Genomic DNA, 17470 nt, shown 5'->3' with positions numbered 1-17470 from the left:
CACTCACCCTTCTGTCCCGAACACAAAAATATCAACTATTGCTGCTGGCGGCTGAATATCTGATGAGTGGGTGGTACCTAGACGGCTTAACACAAAGCCCTACCACCAAGTAAAGTAGTACAGTAATAAAATATCTATTTACAATACAATCCTTAGCGTCATTTTCTAAGTAAAACAAAATGTTATTATCTTCTAAAGCATCGTAAAGAAAATCGATTGTAATAAAACACGCAATTAATTGACAGACGAGAATAATCAGGCAATTGAGTGGCATAATTATAAAGTAAAGGGACCCCCGCCGGGGTGGGGTTACTAGTGATGTCTACATGTCGATGTGATGTGTCGGTAAGAAGTGTTTACAGTGGAAAGTTGAACAGTGCTAATTTTTTATTAAAAGATATATGGAGGTGGACGGAATTACATGCTTCCTGATGGTAAGTGGTCACCACCACCCATAGACATCGGTGCTGTCAGATATAATCGCCATTCTTAACATTACAAATGCGCCACCAATCTTGGGAACTCAGATGTTATGTACCTTGTGCCCGTAGTTGCAAAATTTGATTGCTCGTAAAATATACACGCTCCATTAAAATGTCTGTGCCAAAGTGTATAAAAGTTCCGTTTATCGGAAGGTCATCCATGATTTCGACGAATTTAAATATACATATGAATATATATAATTAATCTATCATATTTAGGTATATATATGTATTACTTATAAAAAAAAATCCAATAAAAATAATGTACAAATAAATTATCGATAACCAGCTACATCACTACCTGATACCCCCTAATGATGTCACGTGCCAAGCGATGTCACGCGCTCGTTAAACACAGGGACGAATTGTTGAAACAATATGTTAGGAATTAGGGGATTTGGTGGTTTGGAGGTGGGGAGATACTCTCAATATACAAATTAGTCGACACTGATTTATTTTATCCAACGACGTTGAAGGAAAAGAGTGTATTGAAAATTTTCTATAAATATGATTAAAAGGACCTTTTTTGGAAGAATAATTTTGTCGTAGGAAACATTCCAGATAATGAGGCGAACTAAACCAAAATAAATATACGACATTGACCGCTACGACAGTACATATGACTATATATAATAGCTTTAACTGCGGCTTTACCCGAAATTTATAAAAAAAATATCTATAGCACACAAAACTCCATTTTACATCGAGGGACTCAAACTATCTTTAAAACAAATTTCATCTAAATAGGTTCAGCGATTTAAGCGCGAAGAGGTAACAGACAGATTATATATGAATGCAGTACAGACCTGTGCGTGTTTAAAAATTAAAAAACTACGGACAAAAAAGCGTTAAACAGTAAAATATTTAAAAAAAAATCGACTTCAAATAATACTTATATTTTACTCGGTGGTACGCTTTTGTGCCCGTCTGTGTATCAACCACTGATTATAATGTATTCATTCGCTAAAGAACATGGCTTAGTATTGTTGTGGTGCCGTAAGAATGGTGAGTGAGCCAGTGTAACTATAAGCTTATATATAACAACTTAGTTCCACAGCTTGGTGGTCAAAAAATCTAAATATACTTTATTTAAGTAGGCTTTTATAAGCACTTTTGAATCGTCATTTTACGAACTATATTAAGTGAAGCTACGACCGGTTCGGAATGTGGATTCTACCGAGAGAAGCTCAGTAGTTACTCTTTTTCAACATTTAAAATACAAAGATATGTTAGTTAAATACAATTATATATGTACGTAATATATCCTGCCAGGAAGTCAGCAATTATTAGCTTTTTTATCGTTGGTGATATAAGAAATGGTTAATATATCTTACAGCGCCATTGTCTATGGGCCGTGGTGACCACTTACCAACGAGTGGATCATTTGTCTGTCCATAAAAACGAACTATGGAAAATAAAATTCGATCTCAAATTCTTTCACCTTTAGTATTTTGTAAATTTATATGCTGCGAAACGGGACGCATACCCAAAAACGAAATCCAAATCGGTTCATAAATAACAGAGTTCAGAGCTAACAAAGATTACTTGATTGATTACTTGGCTTTGTGCAAGCCCGTCTGGGTAGGTACCACCCACTCGTCAGATATTCTACCGCCAAATAAGAGTACACTGTATTGTTGTGTTCCGGTTAGAAGGGTGAGTGAGCCAGAGTAATCACAGGCACAAGGGATATAGCATCTTAGTTCCCAAGGTTGGTGGCGCATAGGTGATGTAAGGAATGGTTAATATTTCTTACAGCGCCTTTGTCTATGGGCGGTGGTGACCACTTACCATCAGGTGATCCATAAGCTCGTCCGCCAACCAATGCCATAAAAAAAAAAATAATAAAAAAAAATTCTGTGTAATAGAGATTACTAGTAAAAGTATGTTTGAAATTCAAACATAAATTAGCTGCCTCAGCTGATTACAGTTAAAACGACCATATTGGGTTTAATTCTTAGTTATTTAACTTCAAAACATTCGCAAAAAGTCACGAACGACAATGGCTTCACTCGCGCCGCGTAACCGAATTGTTTGGATAAAATTGATTTGTAATTCACAAATTCACCGTAACCGTCGGCGAAAATGTCGGCCATTGAAGATCATAGGAATGACGCTCTTAAACTTACCGCCGTTTTGAGTCGAGTTGCAATTTCAATGGACATCTGTGTCTCGGATAGATAGGTTCATTGGGAATCCGAGAAGGCTCAAATTCCAAGGCGGATGGATCCCGTACTTGTCGCAAAGACTTCTCAAAGTGCTATCCATATTATATAGAAGCGAATTACCAAACCGAGATCTCCGAAGCTAAGTCCGATTGACTTGATGTTTAGCATAATCTCCTAGGCGACGTAGACGCTCACTGAGATTTTTTTACAAATGTACCTAATTCAGTACACACGCCGACATTTTTTTTGAGTTCGTTGCCAGCCAGCGGAGAATAAACAAATAAAGAAATGTACTTAATAAATAACAAATATTAATACTTAATATTAACACGCGTCTGCTGCTGGCTGGCAGTGCTGGCACCGACCTCAAAAAAAATGTCGGCCTGTGTACTCAATTAGGTCTTAGACAAAACCGTTTTTGAATTTTGTTTTCTTTTCCGTAAGTCCTAAAAAAATTATTTTTACTGTCGTCTACATTATCCTGTATTGAATAACATGCCTTATTAATTAAATTTCTTTAATATGTGACTAATTTGAGCCGAGATGGCCCAGTGGTTAGAACGCGTGCATATTAACCGGTGATTTCGGGTTCAAACCCAGGCAGGCACCACTGAATTTTCATGTGCTTAATTTGTTTTTATAATTCATCTCGTGCTCGGCGGTGAAGGAAAACATCGTGAGGAAACCTGCATGTGTCTAATTTCAACGAAATTGTGTCACATGTGTATTCCAACCCGTATTGGAGCAGCACGGTGGAATATGCTCTAAACCTTCTCCTCAAAGGGAGAGGAGGCCTTAGCCCAGCAGTGGGAAATTTACAGGCTGTTTATGTTGTTGTATGTTGTTATGTGGCTAATTTTATTAATTGGTAAAGCTAAAAGTATTTTATGGCGGATGTCTTAACCCCATAAGGAATCTACCTGTAATTAATATAATAAATAGATTTTAAACAAGTCATTTCACCAACGAGACGGACTAAAATACAATTCAAAGCGCTTTAATACAATGAGAGTTCAGGCATTATACTCAATACTTTGTCTTCTAGTAATTTAGAAACGAAAAGTTTAATAACTGAATAAATGTTATACGAAACAATAAATTGTGTTTGAATAAATAATGCGGACACGGGTACCGTCTGCTTAGTGTAGTGTAGCTTAAGTGGAACCGTACACTGAATGGGTGTATAAACAAGCGTGAGCTTAAGGCAACACCGCATCTGAATTTTAATTATATATTCATAAATGAGTATTGTTATTATTTATAAAAGTGTCATGTGAAGGTAGTCTTAAGGAAAAAAATCCTTTATTAAGCTTGAGATTAAAGATAAACACAAATTAAGGAGCTGGTACCCAGCGTGATGATGACGTTCTGACTGAGTTCGGCTCCGGCGGCTAATCTCGAAGGAATCCCAACTACGTTATATAGTTTTAGTATACCAATGTACAATGTACCATATATTATTGTATTTAATGGTGAAAAAGATACTCAAGATGGCGGATCAATTATTTTTAGTGCACTCCTACAATATGGGTATCAAATAAAAGGGCTCGCTCAGAATAACTCGAAAAATTATGTGACGTCACTCTTAATTCAATATGGCGGTCTTCTAGAGCTTTAAAAACTATTTAGAAGCAGATATCTTTGAACCGATTGAGCTGAAATTTTGTAAACACGTTTAGTTTGGATGGCACGGTTAACCTTGTGACGTTATTCTAAATCTTGCATGGCGGAACTCACAAGACGGCGGATAAAACACACAAAACGGACTTACTAAGAATAAGTCGAAAAATAAAGTGACGTCACTGTAATCCAATATGGCGGTTTAGTAAGTATTTATTTAAGTTTAATTATATGATCAATTATAAAATTCAAAAGAATCGTTAAAGAGCGTTTGTGTGCTAAAGGATATTACAACACTAATGAATTTTTAGTTGACAGCACACCTTGGGAATGAAATGATCGCCTCCAGGCTGTTTCAAATAACTAAAATATAATTATTATTGTACATGCAAAATGGAAAAAAAAATATCCCGCTGAGTTTCTTTCACAGGTTTCTTCTCAGGTCCGAACCGGTGGTAGATTTTTGACTATCAATAAGCAAGTGTAAACACTTCTATATTGAATAAAGATTTTTGACTTTTAGTGCTTGCCTATAATATGGGTATCAAATGAGAGGACTTACTGACAATACGAATGCGATCTTAATTACTAAAAAGTAAACAATAAATAAAAGTAAAAAACCTTTAAAAAACAAGCTTTTATTTAAACGTGCTAAAAATAAAAAAAAAAAATTTACACTTAAACTGTTACTGTTAAATTATATTGTAATTTCCCATTTTAAAAAGTTTTTTTTTTAACTTTTAATTTATTGTAAATCATTTTGTTTAAATTTCTATTAAAAGTATATACATATATACGTCTGTAGTCTTTATAAGATTCAAATTTCACCTCTGGTTCCTAAATATATATTATTTCTGTTGTATATAGCCTTGTACACAAGAGGCGTGTCATTTGTCTTTCGTACAGTTTAATAAAATCTTCTAAGCTCAAGTTATTAATGATTCTGGGACGGAGACAACTACCCTGACGTCAGAGCGGAGTTTAAAAAAATAGCAATTTAAGAAGAAAAGGCATTTTAACATTTGATTTATCCGATTAAATAGCATTTAACGGTCGTAATTAATTTGTTGTCACCCATGTACTAGGAGAGCAAAAGGTCTCAGGTCTCATCGATCGCTGTTGAGTTCTCATATTATTTATAGGGTGATTATTCTATGTACCAGGAGAACAAAAACTAAGGTCCCATCGATCATGGCTGACTCTTAAATTGGTTATAGGGTTGTTGTTCTATGTACCAGGTGAGCATAAACTGAGGTCCCATCGATCATGGCTGACTCTTAAATTGGTTATAGAGTGATTGTTCTATGTACCAGGAGAACATAAACTAAGGTCCCATCGATTATGGCTGACTCTTAAATTGGTTATAGGGTTGTTGTTCTATGTACCAGGAGAGCATAAACTAAGGTGTCATCGATCGTGGCTGACTCTTAAATTGGTTATAGGGTTGTTGTTCTATGTACCAGGAGAGCATAAACTAAGGTGTCATCGATCGTGGCTGACTCTTAAATTGGTTACAGGGTGATTATCCCATGTACCAGGAGAACACAGACTAAGGAGGTCACACCGAAAGTAGACGACGAGTTTGATTATGGGGCGAGTGTTTCATGTATTGGGAGACCATAAATGGTGAGAAGCCCTCCAAGTGTTGGTTAAAAAGGTGATCTTCAGTTAGCTAGCCATTTTACTAACGAGGTAGTCTTCATAATGTTTGAAGGAGAGCGTATGATGTTGATGATATGTTTACCGACTGTATTCGTACGCCGAATCCGTCCGGGTCGCGCTCACGTACAGACAGTCGTGTTGATTGATTACATTGATTTAAATTTATCGCTACGTTATTGTATGTCAGAATGGATTGATGAATGTTTTGAAAGAGTATTCGTTCAATAGAATTTCGGAACAAGAATTAACAAATATGTCCCAAACAGAAGACCAGCCCAGCACGCTTCGGTGTTTCTCACAGTGCTCTATTTACGATCATATATTTTGTGAATTTATTTGTCAAAAAGCGTGTTTTTTATCGCTCGTTTGATTGATAGCAGGTAAATTTTATCGCAATTATTTCAATTAATAGTATACTTCATTGTTAAGCCCAAGTTTTAGTAAAGTTGGAGTGTCTGACTAGTTCTGTTTGACAGAATACAACCAGATTTGGGATTTGAAACTTTTATGTCGACTATTCAAAAGTGATTGTTGCTTACTTGGGTAAAAAATCAATTACGTTTTTTTGGCTTGATACCAGTAAGCAAAGGAACCCAGTGCAATGCCACCTTATTGATTGTGCATTTAAAATAGGTAGGATGACTGGCAATCATACCTGTCATAACAGTGATAAGTAGATGACTACTACGTGGTGATGACACCACGCATAGACAAAGCCACTGTAAATCCCTTACATCAAAACGCGCCACCAACCTTGGGTACCATGAAGTAAAGTTCCAGTTGACCTGGCTCACTCACATCAAACTTGAACACAAAAATACTAAGTACTGATTGACGAATATGGGATGATTGGCTGGTACTCCGAGGGGGGTTGCATAAATCCGAGTATTCGATCCACTGAGCTACCGTGGATTTTGTAATTTATCCTGTACGTTTAAACATAAACATAATTGGATTAACTCAGAGAATATTTAAATGAATTAAAACTGTGGATCTTTTTACGTAATTATCTTAATTGCGTGTCGACGTGGCATCTAACGTCCAACTCGGGGACTGAGTGTCAAGTCTCATACTGATTTAATTGCCGTTTAGGATTCCGTACCCGAAAGATAAAACGGGACTCTATTACTAAGACTCCGCTGTCCGTCTGTCTGTGCGCTTGTCACCAGGCTGTATCTCATGAACCATGATAGGTAGACAGTTGAAACAGCCGCGGCCTTACCCATTGCGAGGCTCCGGGCGGCCCTCTGTCCTCGGTGAAATGTATGTATGTGATTCGAAAGTAGGTCTGGTTTCTTGGTTTAGGTGTTTGTTATGTTTGACGAGTGATGGTAAAGTTACAAAATTAACAAAAAAAGAAATTATAATTTTTTAAATTGATGTTTTTGGCGTCTTCCTTAGACTAAAATCTTTAATTAAAGCATGGGCCGAGTACTATGCGATTAAAAAACCGATCTTCAAGTGTTTCGAGGCGCGATATACTATGTTCTGAATGAATCCATTAGTTAACTAAATTTATTTTAATTTGCTATTATTTTATAACCTTAATAAATAATTAGAGATCAAAAACAAAAGTTTTAAATAAAAAATCTATTTCAATTTTGCTTGGATTTTTGCGCGAGGCCCCTGCAAGAGCGGGGCCCCGGGCGATTGCCCCGTTCGCCACCCCCTAAGGCCGCCGCTGAGTTGAAATGTATTTCTCTTGCCGCTAAAACACCAATTTTCAAAAAACATGATTTTTGTGCCGTTTCATAGAAAATGGTGCGCGAGTCCGACTCGCATTCGGCCGGTTTTTTTTAATATATAACTGGGTATAGTACGACACAATTTAAATGTAGCATGGAAATTAAAAAAAAACAATTAATCGTCAATTTGGCGAATGTATTTGGTTATATGACATTACAAACTATTACGTTTGCATAAAGATCATTTTCGCATAACAAATAGATAAAGATTGACGATTTTGAAGACGCACTTAATTCGGATGTGATCGAACGAATTTTGCCGATGCTGCGTCTAAGTTGTGTCGTACTATATCCGTTTTAACTTTATACGGACGGACATAAAACGTTTAAATTTGATTTCTTGTAAGTATCGATTTGCCTCGCGCTTACCAGAAATTGCAATCTGCATCATCCTTTCTGGTATCTTCTACAGCGTATGAAAAACGTTAATGAATTATTCATTCAAACACACATCATGAATCACGCCATTTGGGTGAAAGCGTCAGACAATCCGTTCTATGTTTTTGAGTGAATCGTGTGATACAGACGGACGTAGTAGTCTATTTTATAATGATCTCTTTGATTCTTGTATTTGTTCGAACCGAATCAAAGTATTGACCTCTAAAAGGGACACAGCATTCGTTTTCGTATATTGAGAAAATAATTTCGAAATCCGAAACGAGGCTGATCTGATGATCTGATCCCAGATGTCGCTCAATAACGTCGTCGGACGAATTTTTGTACAAAAAAATATCGAAATTTCACGATACAGAGATCGAGATGAATTTAAAGTCTTTAGCTGAGATTCTTGAGTTCTAACCAGTGAGCAATCTTGGGTGTTAGTTTTGTAACTTAGTTATTTACGTACGGATAAAATTGATACAACGTGACTCGTTCCGTGGAGTTAAAATATGCAAAATAAATTCCTTGGTTTACGTCTAAGCCGCGTCAGCAGTTTCGATACAAATTGCTATGAAATAAGCTCGAATCCCTCGGAAAGACATGGGTTTTTTTATCAAACACCTGACGACCAACTCCTGAAACGCGAACAAAGCCGCGATAGCCTAGTGGTTAGAACGCGTATATCTTAACTGACGATTGCAGGCTCAAACCCAGGCAAGCACCGCATTCGTGCATCTCGTGCTCGGCGGTGAAGGAAAACATCATGAGAAAAACTCCATGTGTCTAATTTCAACAAAATTCTGCCACATGTGAATCCACCAACGCGCATTGGAGCAGCGTGGTGGAATATACTCCTAATCTTCTTCTCAAAAGGGAGAGGAGGCCTTAGCCCAGCAGTGGGAAATTTACAGGCTGTACATGTTGAGCAAATAACGACAACCTACAATAAACAAACACATTTAAAGTAACTATAGAAGTATAGAAGAAAAGTACCCAAAAAAGTAATTTCGTCTGCCAAAAATTAATTATTACGTTCCTTCAAGATTAATTGATTCTGTGATCTCGACCGAACGATCAATTCCTTCGAGTCCTCCCTACGTGATATTATAGATGACCAGTCCCGTTCGTACCATTAAATTCCGGCTTAGGGTTTATTTCTAATTTAAAATATATCGATATCATAAGGAGGTTCTCGATGGCAAGTCAAACAGTAATACTTAAAATTATTGTGGTCCGGCTTGAAGGGCGAAAGAGTCAATGTAACTACAGGCACAAGGGACATAACAGCTAGTTCCCAAGATCGGTGGCGCATTGGCGATGTAAGGAATGATTAATATTTCTTACGATGTAAACGTCTATTGGTAGTTGTGACCACTTATCATCAATCAAAATTGTTGGATTGCTGGAAAGTATATATTTTGATGAGTGTTTATTTATGGTATTTTCTGCTGAGAAAACTTTTAAGTTGATATGTTTTTGAACTTCCTAACCTCAAGAACTGAAATTTCAATTTGAGTGACCAACTCGCAATTTTTTTTTTTTGTAAATAGCTGCTCACTCTGGCAAAACAGACCACTTCATGGTGAGGGATCACCATTATCTAAAGACGTTGTAAGATAACCAACACAAACATCGCTAACGCGCCACCTTATTAAAATGGGAGGGAGAGGGAGACAAGGGATCATTGAGCTTACATTACAATAACTGATTCATCTTTCAAATCAAAACACACCAATACTATATGTAGCGTATTTAGGAATCATGCATACCTTGGACGTTGACAACGTCCAAGGTATGATTTTGACGTACGACTTACTTCCCTTCTCGTATGAGCCGCGGCATTGTGTTAAAAGTTAGCTAGTGTAAGCCGAGATGGCCCAGTGGTTAGAACGCGTGCATCTTAACCCATGATTTCGGGTTCAAACCCAGGCAGGCACCACTGAGTTTTCATGTTCTTAATTTGTGTTTATAATTCATCTCGTGCTCGGCGGTGAAGGAAAACATCGTGAGGAAACCTACATGTGTCTAATTTCAACGAAATTCTGCCACATGTGTATTCCACCAACCCGCATTGGAGCAGCGTGGTGGAATATGCTCCTAATATTCTTCTTAAAAGGGAGAGGAGGCCTTAGCCCAGCAGTGGGAAATTTACAGGCTGATTATGTATGTTTTATATGTATGTAACGAACTATTATCCTTCTCCTATCCTACAAATAATATCATCCATCCCTTGGTTTTTTCAAGTGTGTGAAGACCAATGGAGCGGTCCCAAGAAAGTGTTTTCGAAAATAAGAGCCCGGATTTAAGGTCCCCCCCTTTTCACTCATCTTAATACAGTCCCTCTCTCTCTCTTGGTACCCTATGTATTGCTGTTTAACGGTAGAATATGTACTGTAGAGTAGCACCTACGCTGAGTAAAAATGCCTTTTTTTCTCGTTCATGTGAGGCTCTGACACCGGAATATCCAAAGACTAAAAACCGGTACCCTCTCAGTCTCTTCGTTGGGCGTCGTGATCGCTTTCGCATGCAACCGTGGACGTCTTGCACAAATACTTACCAATAATCAGATATTATCTATATCATAACTATGATAGACATCATTGTGGGGATCAGTTACGAGTTCATAGAAAGAATACTATTGAAACTAGGGCAATAAAAATTCAAAAGTTCTGGAGCCCCGCGGGATATTTTCACAAAGAAGTAACGCGTGCGGCTGCATCGCAGTGAATGGAACTTAGACAAACACTTTGTAAACGCGGGACGTAGACTAACTTCTAACACGAACTCCCCGACTTCCCAAAGTCCATGCATTTTTATCTGCTGCGCTATTTTGCAACGGAAATATTCAAAACCGACTTTTAAAACAGTTTTTATTTTATAGGCAGGCGGAGGGGAAAATGAGCCATCTGGTGAGTGGTGATCACCGCCCAGATACATTGACGCTGTAAGAAATAATAATCATTCTCTACATTACACCAATGCGCCATCAACCTTGGGAACTAAGATGCTATATCTCTTGTGCATAATTACACTGGCTCACTCAACCTTTAAACCGGAAAACAACAATACAAGGTACTGCTGTTTGAACCGAGATGGCCCAGTGGTTAGAACGCGCGCATGTTTTTGCTCGCTCGGTTTTAACTCGGAATCCTTGGATAAGATTCACATATTCTAACGACTGGGCCGTCACGGCTGTGTAAAATGTGTTAATATAGTATTATAACATAATTATATGTTGGCAATTTATATGAGTACGTTATAATCGTTGTTTAGATTCGCTGCAAAATTAGTTTAAACATCGTAAATATTTAAGCAAACGATCTTTACAAATATGTACGGATTCAGTTTAAAGAATTTCTCGACACGACATACATTTATACGCAACAAGCAGACGCAAAGGGCCTTTTAATATATTTAAATATGAGTAAAATTTATTAAATTGAAATAATAATTAAAAAATATTGGTCTACGTACCTCGTTGAATCGCCTTATCAGAGTCCTGACGCTGCTCTTAGCCTGTGGCGTGTGTGTGGGCGGCACCCGCCTTATCATGTGTCGCTCGCTGACTGTACCCAGCACACCCTCGCCGCCCAGGTCCAGGGTCACTTGGCGCAGGTAATCGATCGGCGGAACCTGGAAAACGATCATCTTGGTTAGTTTTTAATTTAAGTAAATATGAAATTTAAAAAAACCTTGGGGTTTTGTTATAATGTATTTCAGTTATTATTTTAATAATATATAGTAACTTAGTATATTATATACGCGTCACGCATACATAATGACGTAAAAAGCAGCGGCGGAAAGAGAGTCAGACGGTATATAAGAGCCTGGTATCTCCGTTTTCCACCAAGACGCGCCATTATATTTTTTTTATGGTCTAGTCGACGGATGGGCCACCTGATCGTAAGTGGCTAGAAACTCAGTAGTCACCCTTTTTGTACAATACATTAAACATTACCAAATTATTCTAGTGTAAAACTTAATAAAAGGCAGATCCAGAATTTGAGCTCAGACCCTCACAATCCAAAACTTTTGGGCTTCTGCTTTGTAAGTCCGTCTGGGAAGAACAACCTACTCATAAGCAATTCTACCATCAAACTACAATACTTAGAATGGTTGTGTTCTGGGTTGTAGATCATACACAACATAACATCATAGTTCCCAAGGTTTGTGGCGCATTGGTGACGTAAGGAATGGTTAATATCTCATACAGTGCCTCTTACCGTCAGGTGGACATTTGCCAGTCTGCCTGCCTATATAATACAAAAAGCTACCAGACCAAAGAAGATAGTAAAAATAAATCCGTAACCCCTACTTTCCGTTCGCATACGGCACAGAGAACGTTTTAAGGCAATGGTATACGCATATATAATAAGATACCGGGAAATATAATCAATTTACCGTTTACGAAATTAAAAAAAGTTTATTAATCTTATTATTCATTAAAATAATACTTTTTAGAAAAAAAAAACGCCTGGATTTCGGTTCGGATTCCATCACAGGACAGTAATTATTGTAAAAAACAACATTGTAAATCTGTTTATTTGAAAGGAGCAACTATACGAGTTTCTTGCCGTTTCTTCTCGCTGGAGGCTGCTTTCCGAAACGATGGTAGTATTTTAATATCTACGATTCAAAAACGCTTCATTGTGAAGTTTACTTAAATAATTTGATTAATGCTTGATAATCCGTGCGAATTCGAAAAGGAAATTTATCAGTGGCGGCTTTAATCAGTAATACTTACAAAAATGAGAATCCAAAGATTACACAACTCGACCTCTAATTTACCTAAATTACATTTCGCGAAGTCTTTATTCAGTGAATTTAATTCATCTAAGTGTAACTTTTTCCTCAAAAATATGACTAACTATAATGTTTTTTTTTTAATTGTACTCGATGCTATAGGACTTTTTGCAAACCTGTCTGGGTAGATACCACCCGCTACTCACATATCCTACCACCAACACCACTTACCAGCAACACTTCTTATTTTTGTGTTGTTTAAACGTTTGGAGCTGCGGGCGAAGTAGTGAGTTTAAATTTACTTATCATGATTATACAATGATTGTGATTGTTACCATAAATGTATCTGTCTAGGGTTGGGTTCTCCCCAATTCAGCTCCCAGCTGGGTGCTGCAGGGATATGGTTGTAAACTCTGGTCCTTTTACGGATAACCTCGTGTCAGATTTTACCTTTTAAAGACTCCGAGCACAGTTCCCTCTATAGAAAGTTTAACTTTGAGTTTTTAGACTAGACCTGCAGTTATCCACGTTTCGACGCCGCTCGGAAGGTAAGACTTTGATCGAAAAAAATCATTTTCAAATTTCAATATTGTTGCAAACATTGAAGACATTATATACGCCATAAGTGTGTTCAAAATTCGACTCTATTGTATTTGGTGAAAATTCTAATTATCTGTACTTATTAACTTGTCTGTCTGTATCAAACGCACATCCAAAACTACTAAGCTTGAAAACTGTAATTGGGAACTTAGCGAACTGTACGAAGTCCAGGGTTTAGTTAAGTTATACTTCTCTAATTATATCATAAAGGCGTAACATTTGTTTGTTTGTATGTAGAGTTTAATCTCCGGAACTAATAGTGAAACATTAAAAATGTTTTCACTGGTCGAAAGCTACATTATTTCTGAGTGCTACAGGATATGAATTATATATTTGTCAAGAATATAAGCCGAGCTTTTCTAATTTTCATCTAAAAAGTTGGAAAGAAACACTTTTTGAAACAGAATGTCTCGACAATATAATTCATCACCATAATTTTGACGTTTCTTTATGAATAAACAGCGTGCGAAGCCAGGGTGATTCGCTTGTCCAATATAAAGCAATACAATTATTTATTAATATTGAAAAAAAAAACAACCATCGCTTCGGAAAATACATTACCGCGACCTGAGAAGAACGGGCGAAAGAAGTTCAACGAAATCTTTCGTTTAATTTTGTAATTGTTTACAAATTTAATTACATTGAAGGTATAGCCTGGAGCCTTAATTCTCCAGGTGCGCTATCTTTGACTCACTAATTGTATATAAGCTTTAACTAAAATCTTTGAAAAATCTCACATTTTCATACATATTCATTACGATCCATTATTTGTAGTCTCAACTAGCAACGAGCAAAACATTTTTGTATATAATATCCGGGCATAAAACTACTCAGGATAAAAGGAGGCATAGCACAGTTTTATATGTTTAACGTATATTGCTACGCTTTAGAAGTAACTCCGACTTGTATACCCCTTAAAGTTTAAATGTATCATAGTATCGAATCAATTGAACCCAGGGCCAGATTTAGGGGAAGCCAACTGGGGCAACCACCCTGGGGCCTCCACGTGCGAGGGGCCCCACAACAGAGATTCCAACGAGTTAACAATTTAGATATAGTCAAATTATAACAATGTTACTAATTACTGCGATAAAAGTTACCGATACAAGTAAATAGATTATAGCTTACTGATCGGAAATAAAATATTCAAATGAATTCATAATATAATTATTAGGGTCTCCACGCCTCTGTTGTTCTAGGGCCTCCATTGATCTGTGGCCCCAGGGCCTCAAGACCTTTAAATCTGACTCTGATTGAACCTATAGTTTCGGAGATTAAGTGAATATTAACTGTATTTCACTTATCTTTAGACAGTATGAAACGAAGTCGTTTCCCGCCGTCTGAACGCTTAGATCTTTTAACCTAACCAATGGAATATAATGCAGTTTTCATCAACAAACAAAGTGATTCAAGAGGAAGGTTTATATGTATAATACCTGTATATTACAGTACAGAACAGCCAAGATTTGCAACTTCCTCGAGATTAGATGTATCCTTATTGTTCCCGTGTGAAACCGGGACGCGTAGCTAGTGAATAATATGTAGATTATAATGTACATATTATTAACGTAACAAATGTTCTATACTTAGAGCCGAACCAAGTCAAGTTGGCCCAGTGGTTATAACGCGTGCATCTTAACCGATGATTGCAAGTTCTAAGCAAGCACCACTGAATTTCCATGTGCTTAATTTGTGTCTATAATCCATCTCGTGCTTCACTGCTGAAGGAAAATACCGCGAGGAAACCTGCATGTGTCTAATTTCAATGAAATTGCACGTTTGTATCCACTGACCCGCATTGGAGCAGCGCGGTGGAATAAGCTGGAAACCTTCTCCTCAAAGGGAGAAGAGTTCCCAGCAGCATATTGTATTTACTTTTTTATGTACTTGATTATTTTATTTACAAAAATCTATGTTCTTTCTTATTCTGCTCCAAATTATTATTTTTTTTAATTATAAATTCTTTTAGTCACCAACAATTCCGATGCTTCGCAACCACCGTCCGAGGCGGACTCATTACTTTGACTATGCATTAAAAGTCTGTCAGTCAGTCAAGGCATTGTTCCTCCATGGATTTAAGTAAGGCAAGGTCGCTTTAACGCAGCCCCGCTGTGGTTTAACTTTTAAGTAAAACAAGTTGAACTTGGCCCACTTTAAGCGTTTTGTTTTCGTCGGTCTGTGTATTTTCTAGACTTATCTAGCTCATATTCAAACAGTCGCCTTGCAGAGCCAACACCCGCGACTAATGGGAACGAAAATATTTCAACATAACGAGAGTAGTTTTACATTTATGAATTTTCCTTAGTTTATTTTTGATATATAACTTATGAAGCCAAATCATTTTACTAATATTTTCATTTTTTTGTTTGTGTATGTGTGTGTGAGTGGGGGATTTCTTAAACTGAGATGGCTACGTGGTTAGATGCCGATGATTGCGGGTTCAAAACCTGCATCTAAACTGCTCTATGCTTATAATTCACGAGGGCCGAGCCTTCGTGTATAAAGTGTTATTCTCCATTATTTTTGTGCTTGGTGGTAGGGCTTTGTGCAAGGCCGTTTGGATAGGTACCACCCTACCCTACCACTTAGTATTAATTTGACGTTAAATGAGCCAGTGTAACTACAGGCACAAGGGACATAACATCTTAGTTCCCAATTTTGGTGACGCAATGTGGCTTTGCATTTAATTCAACAACTGTGATAAAGATGGCGATGACGAAAAGTGCTTTTATGAGCCTACTTCAAAAATTACATTTTGATTTTCCATAACCAGACTCCACCCCGGTTGCCAAACCTTTCTGAAGGTTACTACCGCGTAAAAAAAAAAGCTTTGAACACAGAGATTTCGGTCAAGATTCACGTTTCCTAACGACCGTCTTGATTTTGACTAAAGTTTCATTACATTTTAATACTTAGAAAGGTAAAAGTATTACAATACATTGAACACAACAGAGCAGTAATCAGCGAAGACGCGAGAAGTAACTATATAATTATATTTGTGACGTCACACGCGACCTCCTGTCACTCACAGCGCCCCCTCCCCGAAGGCGCGTGATTTAATGGAGACGGACAGCTCTGAGCTGGTACTAAGTACGAGTTGAATGATATAATTAATATATATACTGTGAACATAGGTCTATCATTTTTAAAGGTGTTTTTTTAACGTTTCGTAACTAAAGGGTAGAATGGAATCCTATTACTAAGACGCCGCTGTCCGTCCGTTTGTCTGTCCGCCTGTCAACAGGTCATATTTCCAGTAGAGTGAACTGACAGAAAACATTACGACCCCAGGCGACCTTCCTCTGTTTCTATTTCTCCCTGACTCTTTCTGATAAGGTTTTATATAATTTATTTAAACACGTTTTTGTTATTGTTTTAATTCACACTATCATAAATTAATAATTTTGTAATTATCGTTTAACTGTTCTCAAGCTTTTCTAATCGCGTCTGTTATTTGATACGTAATGTACAGCAAAAGCAATCACGTTCCAACCGGATATCCTACGAAACTTCTCCTTCATTCATGACTAGATGAAGACCCGGCTTCACTCGAGTAAAACAAAATAACACTAAACAAATATAAATATACTAGTTACCGTACCTCTGAACACACCCGTAAACGTCAAACATGACCGCCCGTTGAATTGTCGTGTCATTAGTTTGAATTCATTCAAAGAATATAGAAAACCGATTAGAAAAAAGTAATTGCCTAGACACGACTACAGCGAGATGGCCCAGTGGTTAGAACGCGTGCATCTTAACCGATGGGTTCAAACCCAGGCAAGCACATCTGAATGTTCATGAGCTTAATTTGTGTTTATAATTCATCTCGTGCTCAGCGATGAAGGAAAACATTTATGGCATGTTTTAATCAATTCTGTAATAATAATAATTTTTGAATTGTATTGATAACATTGATATTAAATAAGAGGGTACTTTGACTTTTCCGTTCAATATTGTGAGTCACGTGATTTGTAGTAATGCTTATATAAGTAATGGAAGCTCCGTACAGAGTACTTTACTCTTCCTGGAGCAGCAAGGTGTTAACATTTAAGGTGTGATGTAATTT

The 17470-nt window shown here is 37.2% G+C and overlaps 1 protein-coding gene across 1 annotated transcript in view; it reads right to left on the bottom strand.

Annotated features, from left to right (window-relative positions):
- Positions 1-17470, bottom strand: part of LOC113402332 (1-phosphatidylinositol 4,5-bisphosphate phosphodiesterase epsilon-1-like) — a 174427-nt gene that overhangs the window by 58469 nt on the left and 98488 nt on the right. Inside the window, exon 4 of the mRNA XM_064219756.1 lies at positions 11533-11691. Coding sequence (XP_064075826.1) covers positions 11533-11691 — 159 coding nt within the window. The remainder of the gene's footprint in view (positions 1-11532; positions 11692-17470) is intronic.

Source organism: Vanessa tameamea, chromosome 29 (assembly GCF_037043105.1).
Source record: "Vanessa tameamea isolate UH-Manoa-2023 chromosome 29, ilVanTame1 primary haplotype, whole genome shotgun sequence".
In the NCBI taxonomy this organism is placed as follows: Eukaryota; Metazoa; Arthropoda; class Insecta; order Lepidoptera; family Nymphalidae; genus Vanessa; species Vanessa tameamea.
The sequence above is the reverse complement of the archived record's forward strand: the minus strand, read 5'-3'. Positions and strand labels throughout refer to the sequence as shown.